Here is a 16,524-nt window from a genome sequence, read left to right on the forward strand (position 1 = left end):
AGTATTTCCCGTTGATATAGAATCATGTAATTTGGCATGCAGGTAGGTCTTAAAAGTACACACACACACACACACACAAGGCACACATAAGGGGAAAATCCAAAAACCGTGAATTTGTAGTTACATCACAAAAAAATTAAATATGGTCATGAACAAATAATAATTAGTTTTTTCAACTTTTAAAGTAAGGTTATTATACCAAGTGGGGTATCATATTATGAAAGAGCTTTACCTATACATTCTAAAACAGATTTTATTTATTTTTATACATAATAGTTTTTATTTATCGTGCAAATGTCTTATGTTGTCTGAAGCAGGCGTTATTTTGCGGAAGTCCATGATATACAAGGAACCAAAAGCTTAATTTGCTATAATCCGCCAAACCAATGAAATCTAATTGCAAAGACAATTAGACATTGTAAGGTCTACATCTCCTGAGGATGCTCCGGTGTCGGGGCGAAACGCGCGTCGAGTGGTGTTGGAATTTGTGTGGTGCTGCGTACCATACAGATTTCATTGGTTTGGCGGATTATAGCAAATTAAGCTTTTGGTTCCTTGTGCAAAATGTCGTAAAAAATACGACTGTAGTAGGTACGGAACCCTCGGTGCGCGAGTTTGACTCGCATTTGGCCGGATTTTTTTAAATGTTGTGTAATTCTTGATAAGAGCCAAGTTATTAGTAACAAGATATCTCAAAATAATTATATGATGCCGGTGACTTCGCGTGGGTTTAGGTGTCAAGAAAAACCTATAGGGTGCTTCCCGTTGACCTAGAATCATGAAAGGGAGTTAAGTAGTTCTTATAGCACAAGGAAAGGAAAGAATCCGAAAACCGTGAAATCACAAAAAAAATTAAAATTACAAAAATAAAGTTTATGAATATAATAATTATTAGTTTCAAGGTTAGATGGCGTCAGGGTCAGGATTAGTTAGATGGCGCTGTACATCATTAGCTTGCAGTGTTGCACAACTGTTAAAAAAATTGTACACGCGATGGTAAGGAACCCTTCGTGTGTGAGTCTAACTCGCACTTGACAGGTTTTATTTGCTATAATTTTTAAATAGGTACGGTCAAAAATAAAATAACAATGTCTACGAATTGTTTTTAATTAACAAGTGATTCTCGGCCAATGCATGCCACGAACTGTTACTGAAGTGTCTGATAGATCTGATACATGTTAAGATAATCGTGCATTTACATAATATTTGCCATCGTGGTCTCGCTCGCTGCTCGCCATTCTTTACTTTCTCGGTTTAAGGATATGTAAGTATCTAAATTTTTGAGACCGAGTAACTTTAAAACTACACATTTTTACAGAAATCTGGAAATCCATAGACAGATACATACTTTTTTGTTTCTAAAATTTGTCTCCAAACAGTGAGTTTGATTGTTTAATTATTGTATGTATGGAAGCGCGCTACGCTAAGGCGCTACGATTATTTCTCGTAGCGAGACGGAACGCGAGGGCGAACATATTATTATGTAAATGCGCGGATAAGCCTCATAACATGAATGGCGGCCCGTCACAAGTCTGTAGCAGGGTTTAGAAGACTCTACATACACCATAATACTGTAAGCTGGCACCGCCTCCGTAACACTTGAGCCTACATAGGTTAGTATATGTTACGCCGTCGCTGCCGCATACTGGTTTGTACTCATAACTGCAACCGCAAAGGTTTTTGCGGCAAGTGCCGGCGTAGGCCAGTTGAAGCGTAGGATTGCCGTTCTGCTGGCATCGCAATAGGCAGTAGTTGCCGTAGGTTTGTCCGTCGGTGCCGCAAACTGGTTCGTACTCATAACTGCAACCGCAAAGGTTTTCACGGCAAGTGCCGGCGTAGGCCAGTTGAAGCGTGGGATTGCCGTTCTGCACGCATCGCAATAGGCAGTAGTTGTCGTACGTTTGTCCGTCGGTGGCGCACACCGGGTTGTACTCGTGGTTGCACGAACATGGGTTTGGGAACACGAACTGCGCCGATACGTAGGTTACAATTGTGAGAAGTATTCCTGTGAAATTAAAAAAAAAATGGTAGTCAGTTGGGTGTTAGGGGCTGCCGACAGAAATAAAGTACTTATTTGCAGTGTTTTTAGGGTTCCGTATCTTTTTTTTAAAATATATTTTAACGTAAAAATATTTAATATTTTTCTGTAACGACGTCATTTTCTTTATTTTTTTATTCAGATACAAGTTAGCCCTTGACTGCAATCTCACCTGGTGGTAAGTGCTGATGCAGTCTAAGATGGAAGCGGGCTAACCTGGAAGGGTATGACAGTTTTTATTAAACCCATACCCCTTTGGTACCGTAACCAGAACCTCGTACCAGAACGCTAAATCGCTAGGCGGCATGTTTTGCCGGTAGGGTGGTAACTGGCCACAGGCGAAGCCTCCCACAAGATAAGTAGACAAAGGGAAAATCCGAAAACCGTGAATCTGTGGTTACATCACAAAAAAAAGTGTAAATCAAACATGGCAATACGGAACCATTTGTGTACTCACCAAGTAATACATTTAGGTAACGCATTTTTATAGAGAAATTAGCCTGATCCCAGGCTTGACGTCTCTCCAGGAAGAGTCGAATACCTACTGACTATGGAACCCGCTGCAGGTTTTATATATAAAAATATACCTCGTTACGACATATTAATGTTGATTAAGAGCATAAAGCCTGTGTCGAATATATAACTTAATTTTATAGTTTATTGATTAAAAAGATAACAGACGCGTTTTCTAGTAGGTAACCACAAACTATTTTTTGGTTGGAACTTCTTGGAACACAGGTTCTGCAAAAAAGGGTCTGTTGGTATTCTACAAGATAGGTACCTACTTCGAAATATGCGAAAATACTATTTGATCTACATAATTCCTCCCTTTTCGTTTAAGGTACTATACCTACTCTATCTGCAGAAAGAAGTTAGAACGTAGTTTACCTACCTACCTACAGTTACATAATTTCTACCTATTGTTACGTAGTCCAAAATAGTCCAAAATAATTAGAGCCTCAATAGCTCAACCGGTAAAGGAGTGGACTGAAAACCGAAAGGTTGACGGTTCAAACCCCGCCCGTTGCACTATTGTCGTACCTACTCCTAGCACAAGCCTGACGCTTAGTACGAGAGGAAAGGGGAATATTAGTCATTTAACATGGCTAATATTCTTAAAAAAAAAAAAATATCTGTGCATTCAATAGAGGCTAAAATCCAAAATCTCAGTGGGCCTTAGTAATAATGTTTATAAGCGGCTAGATTCTAATGTCCCGGTCACATTAACGGCCAACAACGCGTTGTTTAAGAGCGTTTCCCGTTAAACGAGATGTAGCTACGATCAACATACAACGGCATTCACAGTGCCGTTTGGCGTCAGATTATTTTAAACCCAATTGGATTGCATTTGACATTAATCGTTCCAGTGTGGCCACTCAGTTTAACGCGTTGATTATGGCGTTGTTAGGCATTGATGTCTAACCTTAACGTGATTCGAGCATAATGGGTATAACCTATGGGTCCAACACATTCATACCCAGATTTTAGTCTATGGAATAGAATAGGTAGGCTTTCCGTGCGAAGCCGGGCGGGTCGACTAGTTTATTTATAAAATTCAAACCCTAACGGTTTGTAAATCAATTTGACTCCTTATGTTAAAAAACGTGATACAGAGTACTTTAAATGAACTTTTCCAATGTAGATTAGCTTTCACAACCGTGACTTTTTTAACAACCGTTAGTTAGCGGTTGTTAAAAATGTCACGGTTAAGTAGGTACTGAAATATTAATTTTAACAGTTAAATCAATAAGTAGGTACCTATGTCTAAGTATGTCTGAGCATTGAAAAGCGTAGGTGGCTGTAAATATTGTAGAAACAATTATTTCTATATGGCCTGAAAATGTACCACCTGTTGTAAAGTCTGTATTTGCAATTAACAAATTATGATTATGATGATTAATTATGACTACTTTTTTAAAGGTAACTACTTTTACCCATTTTTTAAATTTTTTTTGACCAATTTGTTCTCGTCCCATTCCAAATTACAACTTTCTATAATGATCTCTGAGCTAAGCCGCGGACGGACGAACAGACAGGACGTGGCGAAACTATAGGGGTTCCTCGTTTTCTACGGAATCCTAAAAATGAGGACTATGTACCCGCCTGTGACAATCCAATAGCAATAGAAAAAAATATATTCATTCATAGTTTTTGTGTGTACCTAGTCATTTTTGGTGTGACATTTTTTAGTGCAGTTAAATAAATTTTTTGCGCGCATGTCTAGAACTAACTAGTTACCCACTCAATTTATATATTTTTTAATAATTTGCATTTTAAATCATTAGATAGGTACCAAATTAAGTAGATTAAGTACTTATTAAGTAAATTAATTTGATAATAAGAATAAACATTTTTATCTTAAAATGTCAAAGCGTGAAGGTCGGGGCCGGCATAATACATAATATTATATTCGTGAAAATATATAAACATCACTATCTCGTTCTATCCGATTTATGTTACTAACAAAAAATATATAAGTATTTTTACTAATACAGTGTTTACTATATTGCGAACATCTATTTAACGAACAAGATAAAGTTGAAAACTAAAACTCGACTGCGATCGTCTTAATAAACGCTAAATATTATAGTAAAATTGTTTTTCTGTTGCTTGGTATATTTTAATGTTGTAGTAGATTTATATCTATGAGCTCAGAGTTTTCTCCTCTTTCATTTGACACCACACTCGATACAATAGCAAAAAAAAAATTTGGAGACCCCCACTTTTTTTCATGTAACATCCGTTAGGTCAATATTTTTGGTACAAAATTTAGCCTATGTCACCCGGGCCATAACGACGAATCGATTGACACCTCATTCACCAAAATTGGCCCAGTAGTTTAGGCGCTACGGTGGAACACACAGAATCTAGGGCCTGTAGTTGAGCTATACGATGGCTCTACGTTGATAAGTCTATGGTATCAGTTGGCGCCATAGACTGGTATGATCTTATCTAAATAGGTACTTAGTAAAATTATTATTATTGCATTAGTAAATTCATATACCTACTTAAACTTCAATTAAGTGCCTTCCTACCTATATTATCTAAATAAAAAATAAATAAATAAGAATGCTAATAAAACATAATAATCTTTATAAAAAAACGATTTTAAATAACACCAAAAAATATTTATTAAGTTCCTAAGTACAAAAATTGGTTCATTTGGATCACTACTTATAATTTGGTTTAGGCCAGTCTTCGTTGTCACACGGCCCATAGCTCTTCACGGTCAAATCGCTGCCCATACAGCGCATGATACATTCGTTGCTGTAGGTTTTACCATCGGACGCGCATACGGGCTGCAGATTCCTCGCACAAGTGCACGTCGGCGCTGCCTCTAAGTTTAAATCGCGGACTTTAATGAGATCGTTCTCACAGCGGCCGGGATGCAGGATGTGCAAGTCCTCCCTTTGCTCCCTGATGCAGTTCAGTAAGCACGGGTTGGAGTAGGTCTTGCCGTCGGTTCCGCACACCGGCTTGGCTTCTCGTGTGCACACACAGGGAGGAAGCTCAGCGATTTTGACGCTCTCTCGCTTCACTCTGCAGTCTCCTTTGTAAGCGAGCTGTACCTTGTCTCCTTCACATTCTAGCGCGCACATGTTATCGTAAGTGCGACCGTCGGAACCGCATACGGGATCGTTCTCGAAAGTGCAGAAGCACGCTGGAGGATCGTACTCGACGGCGTCGGAGACATCTCGTTTCGATCTGCACTCGCCACTGTGCGCAATTGCGACATTTCCATCGCATCCCGCAGCACATTTATTGCCATACGTTTTTCCGTTGGAGCCACACACAGGGGCGTAATTCAATGGGCAGAAGCATGATTCTCTTTTAGCTCTGCAGGCACCTCTGTACGCAACTTCGACGTCACCTTTGCATTTAAGAGAGCATTCGTTGCTGTATGTTTCACCATCCGTGCCGCAGACAGGAAGGTAGTTATACGGGCAGAAACAAATAGGCTCGGCAGCGACCTCTCGTTTCGATCTGCATTCACCTTCGTGTAATAGTTCGACGGTTCCACGTTTTTCGGGGTCGCAGTCCATGGCACACTTGTTCGGGTAGGTGCGTCCATCGCTGCCGCATACGGGGTCGTACTCAAGGGTGCAGATGCAAGATTCCTCGTTCCCTGTTTCTCTGACGCCCCTGCAGCGTCCGGTGCTCTCGAGCTGCAGGCTCGGCAGGTATTGCTGCTGGCATTTCAGGAGGCACATGTTGTTGTATGTCGTGCCGTCGCTGCCGCACACGGGCTTCATCTCGCGTGTGCAGACGCATGGCGGCAACGCGGATGTGACGGAGGTGTACGTCACAACCACGAGAATGACTCCTGTAAAAGTAGAAAAACATGTCAATAAAAAGGGTTGATTGCAAAATAATTAACAGTCGCTGTGGGTTAATGTGTGTAGGTATAATTTATTAAAAACTAGCTGATGCACGCGACTTCGTTCGCGTGGATGTAGTTTTTTAAAAATCCCGTGGGAACTCTTTGATTTTCCGGGATAAAAAGTAGCCTATGTGCTAATCCAGAGTATAATCTATCTCCATTCTAAATTTCAGCCCAATCCGTCCAGTAGTTTTAGCGTGAAGGAGTAACAAACATACACACACACACACACACACACACACACACACACACACATACAAACTTTCGCCTTTATAATATTAGTGTGATTAAAATACCTACTAGATGATGTTCGCGACTTCGTCCGCGTGGAATTAGGTTTTCAAAATAGGACGTAACCTAACTTTGTATCAAATAGAGGATGGCCACAACTCATCCATGTAGAGTCAGGTTTTTAAAAATTCCGTGGGGACTCTTTAACTTTCCAGGACAGAAAGTATGTCCATCCCCGCAATGGAAGCTATCTCTGTATCTAATCTAGCAGGCAGACAGACACTGCATTTATAATATTATTAGCAAGTACGTATGGACATGGGTTTGATTTTGAAACTGATCAAAATATTTTGTAGTAGAAAAATACAAAGAAGAGCTCTTATAAAAAGTCACCTTAACTTTTTGGCAAAATCTATAATTTAAAAAATCTTCTTTCAACATTTAGATAGGTAAGTACCTATTTACTAAATTCTTTTTTTTTTTTTTTTTTTTAATTGAAAATATTACAATAAAACTTAAAGCTAGCCTTATCTAATTACTGTACAAATCATGCCCGCGTGGAATGGTGCCAAGAATACTGGCTGCATTTCCGCGTTGGACAGCCAGGCTGATCCGTTGCGCAAAAAATGAGCCAGCCCTTCTGTCACCCGATGAGGCTATTAAACGCGGTGAAATGTCTCGTAAAAATTTCTTTGCACTAAGACTCCATGGCCCCAGGGTCTCCACGGCAAACGGAACAAAAATGTAACTCTCAATAAGAGAGGCATACTTGCGCCGCTTGCCGTTTTCAGCCATTTCTGCTGCGGCTCCCGGTCTTGATACTGTCTCCCTGATATGACACGGGGCCAATGTGTCAACGCACGTTGCGTCCCACATTAGCGCCCGTCCCCGTTCCCAGGGAACCAGCGTCAATCCATCAGGTCTCTTGCCATCATCCCGACTAATCCCTGCCGGCTCAATGAGCGCAGGAACGTCTATGGTGGCAAGAGCCCTTTTGATCGTGTCGTTAAGAGAGCCATGCCTAAATAGCCTACCAGCGCTCCTTTGGCAAGAGAGTCCGTGAATTCCAAATTTATCAACCTCTTTTCCACACGGACATCTGTGCTGATGGCACAGCGGTGTTCCCAATCTGAGACCTAGAGCCACACGAAAACTTTCATTATCTAAAAGGGTGCCGAGATTTTTGGATGGCAAGGCATGAAGCCAATACCCAGATTCCTTTTCCGATAATGCTAGGAGCCTGGCTTGATCTCTGTCACTTGTAAGATTTTGCAGCAAATTTGAATGTGTCAGCTGAACCAATGGCAAATCCCAAAGTTTTTGTGTAGAACGTTCCTTTGGAATATCGACATTGGGACATCTGACCTTCCAACTCTCTAGGGCCTCTGTGGCATAGGTCAATGATATTGAATTTGATTTGAGAATTTGAGAGCTAAGCTCTCTTATACTATGCACAGAGGACAGAAAAGCTGGAAGAGCTACACTGGAAATTTTCCTCACGCCGATGCCACCGTACTTGACCGGTAAAGTAGCTTGGTTCCAGGAGTGCTCATCAAAAGTTAAATTTAGAATTTGTTCTAGTGTACTTTTAAGGGTGGCATCCATATTATCGAGTAGTCCAGGAAATTTCCAAATTGGGCTCGCGCGAAGGATATAAATTAATTTAGGTACGAAAAGGCAATATTTTAGGATCGAAAATGCAATGTGAGAATTTAGAGCGCCCAATTTGTCGGTATTAGCCGAAAATGTTCTAATTTTTTGATCCAAAAGTGGTTGTATGGATTCATTATAAAGAGGAGCACCAAGGAGGCAAAGTGAATGTTTATCGAGTATCTTAATGCTAGGGGTAATTTCGTTAAATAAATCAGAGGCCAATCGTATTCTATCTTGCGACAGTTTTTCTGTGAAAAACAATTCGCATTTCGAAAAATTTAGTTCTAAACCAATTTTGCCAAACTGTTGCTTAATATGGTTAAGATCTTTTAGAACGTCATCCACGTTGCCCCCAATGGTTCCATCATCAAGATACCATATGTTAAATTTAGATGTTAAATTTGAAATATGGTTATGGATCCCTAAGCTGAACAGGGCCGGACCTAAAGGATCCCCCTGCTGAACGCCTACAGAAGACTTAATATCGCTATCTCCAAAAAATAATTTTGAAGCTGAGCTGTAACATTGCCAGACATATGGATAAATTTCAGGAAGTTGCGTTGAGACTTCGGTCAGCAAAGTTGCCCTGTCCAAAGAATTAAAGGCATTCTTTACATCTACTTTCAGCAGTACCTCAACCTCGCCATTCGCTAAGAATGTACGAGCCGAATGAACTGCTGCTTCACAACCTCCTTTACTGCCGAATCCAACTTGAATAGGTTGGAATTTATCCTTTAGGGTAGAGACTATGTGTTTACACGCTAATTTTGACGCCAAACGGCGAAACGTACAACCAACAGCGATGGGACGGATGCCGCCATCTTTCTTATTAAAAGCACAAAGCCTCGCACCATAAAGGAATGGTAAAAAGGATGAATTTACCTCGCCAGATAACATGAGATTACAAAGTCTGGTAATGTCGCTCAGTAGCGCCCTGCCGGCGTCCCCAGCAGTAACTCCCACAAGATCCTTAAGATGTTGTGGCGTTATGCCGTCCATGCCGCCAGCAGAGCCACTAGAAAACGACATTATCGCAGCGTAAGTATCTTCGTCCTTTATCTGTAAGTGAGAAGTGTTAGAAGGTGGGTCTGGCAGCAAAGAATCGATATTTGGTAAAGGATGCTTTTCACGTAAAGCTTCTAGCGTTATATCATTGAATGGAGCTAGTGTATCATTAGAAAACAAAATGCGGGCAGCGTTTTTAAGATCCCCATCCATAACTTTGTTTTCCACAATTTTCTTCAAATTATAATTTTGTGTACGAAAAGAGCAGTCAGGAATTGGAAAAACGCGATTAGCCAAACTATTTTTTTTTAATTTACTACATAACGACCCGCTTTCTGTTTTATTTACATAGAAATGTCTGTATGCGAAAAAAAAGAGGTTTTGCCAATCCAAAAGTGAATTTGATAGTACATTTTGGATAGTATGCGATAAGGATCTAGCTAACGATATCCTAGCTCCTCGGGGAATGCGTTTTACTAATGGGATATTTTGACTATATTTGGATAATACAATTTCAAATGGTACCTGGTTATCGCTTCCTGATTGGGTTTGATCGCACATTAAATTTGGGCATGTAAGAGGCCGTGTAGGCGGTCCGTGACAACGTGCGATGTGAATATTAAGGCCTTTGCGACCCTTAAACCGCCTGCCATCGCTACAGTGGGAGCATTCTAGGTATTCACCTTGAGAAGCACTGGGGTTCATACTTCAAAACACGTAAAAAGAAAAACACTAAAACACTACACAATAGCGTCTATAAGCGCGCGGAGCCCCGACTGCGGCAACCAGGAAGCCCGCAGAGCAGGCGCTGCCCGTTGAGGCCCCTGAAACAAAAAGTGCTGTTAGTATCGCATATCAAAGGTGAAAATAATACCACGGGGTATTTCGCGAATAAGAGCCAATTTGATGCCAATATTACTCCAAAATAACCGCGCCAAATATTAAATAAATAAAAATTTTGAAACGAGACAATTTTTTTATTTATTTTTTAAATAACTAAATTCTTGTTATAAATTTTATTTATCATCTACCGAAGTAGGTAGGTACCTACTACATTTTATCGCCTGTGAGATGTGACGGCCAGGTCACGCAATCTGAGTTTATCAAGCTAGCAGGATCTTAGGTACGTAATTATAGTTCTGATCTCGTATGACCTAGCTCAAGGTTGTATCCTAGTAAACTATTAGATCAATAAAGTCATAGCTCATAAATCATACATATGATAATATGACGTGATAATAGACTTTTAATGTTGTTTACAAATATACCACAAGCACTTAACACGGGTAAGTAAACCCGTACTGCCAAGTGCGAATCATAATAATTAGGTAGGTAATTAAATAGGTATATATACAGCATGATATAATAAAAAAGTCAACTGACAATATCGACTAGACAAACGGGAGACAAAACTATAGGTATACCTACTGACGAAGATTTATTTTATTGATAAATATAATTAACTAGCCGATGCCCGCGACTTCGCCCGCGTGGATTTAGGTTTGAAATCCCGTGGGAACTCTTTGATTTTCCGGGATAAAAAGTAGCCTATGTGCTAATCCAGGATATTATCTATCTCCATTCCAAATTTCAGCCAAAACCGTCAAGTAGTTTTTGCGTGAAGGAGTAACAAACATACACACACACACACACACACATACAAACTTTCGCCTTTATAATATTAGTGTGATAAATAGGTCGTACCACAGATCAGTTAATTTAAGTAGGTACCTACCGGACGTATTGGTATTAATACCATAAAGATGATAAGGTATATACCTAAAAGTATGCGGTAACTATGTGGATGTGGTAACTACATAGTATGTGTAGCTTTTCCTAGGTAGGTACGTTTTGCCTGACAGCGGCGATGCTCAAAGGAGGGTTATGTATTTGAACTATATGTATGTATGTATATGTGTGTCTGGGTAGGGATGTAAAATTTAAAAAAAATCAAAATGGATTTTATGCGCTTTAATGTGCGGGTTGTAAAAGATGCAGTGTAAACAGCAATCGGGGTTTTTTTGAAAACTAAAAGCACTTTCATATATCCTTTCGAATCTGTTTCGAACAATGTGGAGTCCTTTACCAACTATGTATTTGTAAAACGACTTTTTTAAAGTTTAGAACAAAAGATACATACCTAACTGGCAAATCATTTTCAATTTTCTTCAACTAAGTGCGTCTATCCTATCAAACACTTGAAGATTATCAATAAAAGATACCAAACTGGACGTCTTCACTCAGGAAGCGTCGAATATTGAATGATGAAGATGCACCGATGGCTTTATATTTAAATAAATATTTTTCCGAGCGAGGTTTTGTTGTCAGTGTAAATCCCCAGAGCATGCGTCAACAAACAGATCGCGGTTCTTGTAAACCAATCGCTGTTTGTATATTCTTCATACTTACAGAGAATTGTATATTTTTTCGGATAGCTTTAAGTACAATCTACTTATGCTTTTTATTAATAATCGATTTTACCTTAATTGTCGACTTAACTTACTCGTTAACGTTTAACGATAACAAAGGGCACTGACGGTAACTTTACAAATACAATTACAAAGTCGGTTACAAAAGTACTTCTTGGTTAATCCAAGGAGTAACATAGGCTACTTTTTTAACCGACTTTAAAAATGGAGTAATTGTGTTTTTCTACCTATGCACCGAGATTTCTGAACCGATTTGCGTATTTTTTTTTAATCGATAGAGGAACTTTCGACATTTTTCTATAAGAAATTTGGATTCCAACTCCTCAATCCTGATGCTGCAGGGGATCTGACCAATCCACGCGGGCGAAGGTGGGGGCATCATCTAGTTTTAAATGGGAAGTTGCTCCGCCCAAAAGGGTTGCACATTTCTACAACCCTGCTTGTCCATAAAGATAGAATAAGTGTCTGATAAGTGGATAGCCAAAGGACGATCACCAACTCCAACCTTCATGTACCTACTTACTTGTAAAACGATGACAGGTACAACTGTGGTGGTGGTGGTGGTGTGGTGTGGTGTGGTGTGGTGTGGTGTGGTGGTGGTGGTGACAGGTGTGGTGTGTGTTCTCCACAAAGTCCTAAAGTTGCGCAGGAGACGATCTCCTGCGCAACTTTAGGACTTTGTTACAAGGAGGATGTGTATTTATTCTATCTACATTCTACATAATCCCAGCTGCAGCCACTACCACCTGTCAAAAATGCACGATCGATAAATTATAAAAGAAAAATAAAATTAATCTGTTATGTACTATGTAATTTTAGCAAATCGGAAACTATGTTAGGTAGTAGGCCTACTTACCGAAATAAAAATCAAAATATTTTACATAACGAACTACTGCGTTCTGTTATCTATGACTACGTTAGCTAAACATTGAGGTATTACTACTACGTATATAGTTCAATGTAGCTAAAGGTTATCAAAGCCAGTGATTTCGGTATCTAAGGCTAGCGCGATTTATAGTACTAACGCCTAAAATTGTATAAAATAATCGTGCCTAACATGTTTTTAGTGCGTGTGAAATTCTTAATTACTTTACACATATTATAGGTAGATAGGACCTAATTACTTGAGGTTCGTTTTCAACATTATAGGAAATGTGAATGAAAAGTAAGCAAGCAATATGCACTACCACTATAAATATCTATTAAAAACGCATTTAACGTAGGTATACTTTACTCAAAAACTCAAAATGTAACTAGAAAAGAGCTGATAACTTTCAAACGGCTGAACCGATTTTCTTGGATTATAGCTAAGAACACTCTCGATCAAGCCACCTTTTAAACAAAAAAAAACTAAATTAAAATCCGTTCATTAGTTTAGGAGCTACGATGCCACAGACACACACGTCAAACTTATAACACCTTCTTTTTGGGTCGGGGGTTAAAAATACCTCATCAGTCATCATATCCTGTAACTTTTTACTACATTGCATGTAAAGGTAACAGGAAGACATTCGTTAGGAAGGCTCTAATTAAAACGTGGTGTATCTGTCACTCTCAAGGCTGGAAAATGATTGCTGTTCTCATTTGGATTTTCCTATTATTATAATAAAATGATTTCAATGTCAGCTTGCCGCTGTAAAAATATAGTTTACATAGGTAGAGCCTTGACTTATCAGTGGCACATGATGTCCTATATATATATATATGAAACAAATTAATTTCATTTCATATTTAAATCACCTGCATGCACTTATTATGTTATATTATTAACTATGTAGTTACTTAGATGATGGCCGCGACTTTGACCGCGTAAGTTCCGGTTTTAAGAATCTCATTTCCGGTTTTAGGAATCTCTTTTTTTTTTTTTACAATAAAAACTATTTTTACTGAGATAGAAAATATTACAATAAGCTAGCCTTATCTAATTACTATACAAATCATGCCCGCGTGGAATGGTGCCAAGAATAGGTACTGGCTGCATTTCCGCGTTGGACAGCCAGGCTGATCCGTTGCGCAAAAAATGAGCCAGCCCTTCTGTCACCCGATGAGGCTATTAAACGCGGTGAAATGTCTCGTAAAAATTTCTTTGCACTAAGACTCCATGGCCCCAGGGTCTCCACGGCAAACGGAACAAAAATGTAACTCTCAATAAGAGAGGCATACTTGCGCCGCTTGCCGTTTTCAGCCATTTCTGCTGCGGCTTCATTTCGGAACAAATGAAGAAATCTCTTTGATTTCTTCATTTGTTCAGGTGAAATCGCATGAAAAGAAGAAGAAAACAAGTGTACCTAAGTTAAAAATTTATAACACTCCCGACAAGTGAAGGTTACAGTAACTAAAAAAGAGCTGATAACTTTCAAACGGCTGAACTGATTTTCTTGGATTATATAGCTAAGAACACTCTCGATCAAGCCACCTTTCAAACAAAAAAAAAACTAAATTAAAATCGGTACATTAGTTTAGAAGCTATGATGCCACAGACAGATACACAGATACACATGTCAAACTTAATATAACACCCCTCTTTTTGGATCGGGGGTTAAAAAGGATTTTCCATGGATAATTTTATTTTTATTTTTTACACTTGGGCTAACTTCAAGTGCACGTTGACTGCAAGCTCACCTGATGGTAAGTGACATGATGCAATCTAAGATGGAAGCAGGCTAGCCTGGAAGGGGTATGGCAGTTTTCATTAAACTCTTACTGCTTTGATTTCTACAAGGCCGCGGCATCGTATCGGAACGGTTAATCGCTTGGCGGCACGGCTTTGTCAGTAGGATGGTAACTAGCCACGGCCGAACCCTCCAACGAGACCAGACCAGAAATTTAGAAATTATAAAATTCCAAACCCCTGAATCGAATTCGGGACCTCCCACTAATAAGACCATAGCGCTTACCACTGCGCCAAAGCGGCCGTCGAAAGGCCGATGAAAGTAGACCGAATCCGTTTCCGGGATGCCCGCTGTCTCTGTCTATTTGATACAGAGTCTGTAGTCTGTCTGTCTGTCTGTCCAAATAGATGATGCCATGAACTATAAGTTCGCGACAGGTCGACATGGCATCGGAGTGGGGACGCCCCACACACCCGCACAACCCCCGCGCTAACCCGCTGCGGGTGAGTGCGGGTGTGCGGGGTTGCCTTCCGCCTTAAAAAAAAAACCGATTACCATCTCAACCTGTCGCGTACTATACCTACCTACTTTCACCAAACCTCCTATGACAACGTGTTTACAATATTACCTACTTCAATCGTCCATGAGTATGTCATCGACTAATTAATTATTATTATTATCTAATCAATTTCAGCGATTTATTACTTCTGTTAATTTTCGTTATTCTAGGTATCTATAAGAACTAAGAAGACACTTGTTTTTTAAGTAGGGTCGTTGTGGCAACAGTGGGTCAAGTGGGCACACTGAGTCGGCACCATATTGGGCAAAAAGAGTAGGACAATAGCTGCATCTCTTTCACAGTAGATTCGCGTTCAGACGTGACTCGCTTCACGCTAGTCGGTGCGCCGTTCGGAAGTGTGGTGTACGACATACACGTTAATTTGTGTTTTAAGACTACAAAAGTAAAAAAATCACGTAAGTTTTGTTGTTTTCTTCTCTTGTAGTTATTAATTTTATCTACTTAGTTATTATTTGTACGTAATAAGTATTTATTAAGGTCTCATTTGACAATAAATAGAGATTGCCAGCACAGTTAAAGTTTTTCTTATTGCGTCATAAAATTAAAATGTTATGAGTGGTACACAGTGGGTCGTTTCTAAGGGGGGCACAGTGAGTCGACCCACTGTGTACCTATCACCAGGCGTCTCTAAATACAATCGGCCAGATGACTACAATAGCTATTTTTATTTTACAGAATGCCAAAAAAACGCCCGATAAGTAGAAAAATTGGTAATCACACAAAAGAACAAATGAAGGAAGCGCTTCAAGAAATTGAGTCAGGAAAAAAGATACGTGCTGTAGCAAGGGATAAAAGAATTCCATTTTCAACGCTACAACGTTATGCAGTCAAAGTAAAAGCATCCAAAAGTACAGAAAATGTAAAGCTTGTTCCGAATTATGATGTTAATAGAGTTTTTACGGATGAGCAAGAACAAGCACTTACTGAATATTATAAAAACTGCGCTCTTATGTTTTACGGCCTAACAACAAAAGATTGCCGAAAAGTTGCATATGAAATGGCTGTTATAAACAAAATTAAAATGCCACAGTCATGGATTGTTAACCAGATGGCAGGTATCGACTGGTTAAAATCTTTTCGCAAGCGTCATAATGAACTTTCTTTACGCAAACCGGAAGCTTGCAGTCTGGCTAGAGCAACAGCTTTTAATAAGGAAACCGTGAAGGTCTTTTTCGATAATCTACAAGAAGTTTATAAAAGACATTCTGCATTTGCTGATGGTACCAGAGTGTACAATCTTGATGAGACGGCAACGGTTACAGTGCAGAAACCCCAAAAAGTAATAGGTCCTAAAGGTAAGAATATCGGGAAAGTAACAAGTGGCGAAAAAGGCACCCTAGTAACAACTTGCTGCATTATCAGTGCAGCTGGTCAAGCTTTGCCACCGGTACTTATTTTCCCAAGGAAAAACTATAAGGATCACATGATTAAAGGTGCTCCCCCTGGAACATTAGGGCTAGCTACACCATCTGGTTGGATGAATAGCGAGTTATTTGTCGACACAATCAAACACTTCATCAAAAACACATCGAGCTCTAAAGAAAACCCTTCAATATTAATTATGGATAACCACGAGTCGCATTTGTGCATTGAAG

General features: G+C 39.5%; 2 protein-coding genes across 2 annotated transcripts; both read right to left on the minus strand.

Annotated features, from left to right (window-relative positions):
• Window positions 1–1,091: 1,091 nt before the first annotated feature.
• Window positions 1,092–2,620, minus strand: LOC123873578 (thrombin inhibitor rhodniin-like). The gene is made up of 2 exons (XM_045918460.1): window positions 2,496–2,620; window positions 1,092–2,005 (listed from the first exon to the last, which is right to left on the minus strand). Exons 1-2 carry the CDS (start codon window positions 2,518–2,520, stop codon window positions 1,545–1,547), a joined length of 486 nt encoding a protein of 161 aa, XP_045774416.1. The 5' UTR covers window positions 2,521–2,620; the 3' UTR covers window positions 1,092–1,544.
• Window positions 2,621–5,117: 2,497 nt separating this feature from the next.
• LOC123873562 (serine protease inhibitor dipetalogastin-like) lies at window positions 5,118–11,598 on the minus strand. Its single transcript, XM_045918443.1, has 2 exons — window positions 11,449–11,598; window positions 5,118–6,362 (listed from the first exon to the last, which is right to left on the minus strand). The coding sequence occupies exons 1-2, from the start codon at window positions 11,462–11,464 to the stop codon at window positions 5,209–5,211; spliced, it is 1,170 nt and encodes a 389-aa protein (XP_045774399.1). The 5' UTR covers window positions 11,465–11,598; the 3' UTR covers window positions 5,118–5,208.
• Window positions 11,599–16,524: the final 4,926 nt, after the last annotated feature.

This window comes from Maniola jurtina, chromosome 17 (assembly GCF_905333055.1).
Source record: "Maniola jurtina chromosome 17, ilManJurt1.1, whole genome shotgun sequence".
NCBI classification, from domain to species: domain Eukaryota; kingdom Metazoa; phylum Arthropoda; class Insecta; order Lepidoptera; family Nymphalidae; genus Maniola; species Maniola jurtina.

Coding starts and splice junctions, on each gene's coding strand:
- LOC123873578 (XM_045918460.1), bottom strand. CDS start 2,520: ATGCGTTACCTAAATGTATTACTTG. Junction 2,006..2,495: donor TTACCTAAATGTATTACTTG/GTGAGTACACAA, acceptor TTAATTTCACAG/GAATACTTCTCACAATTGTA.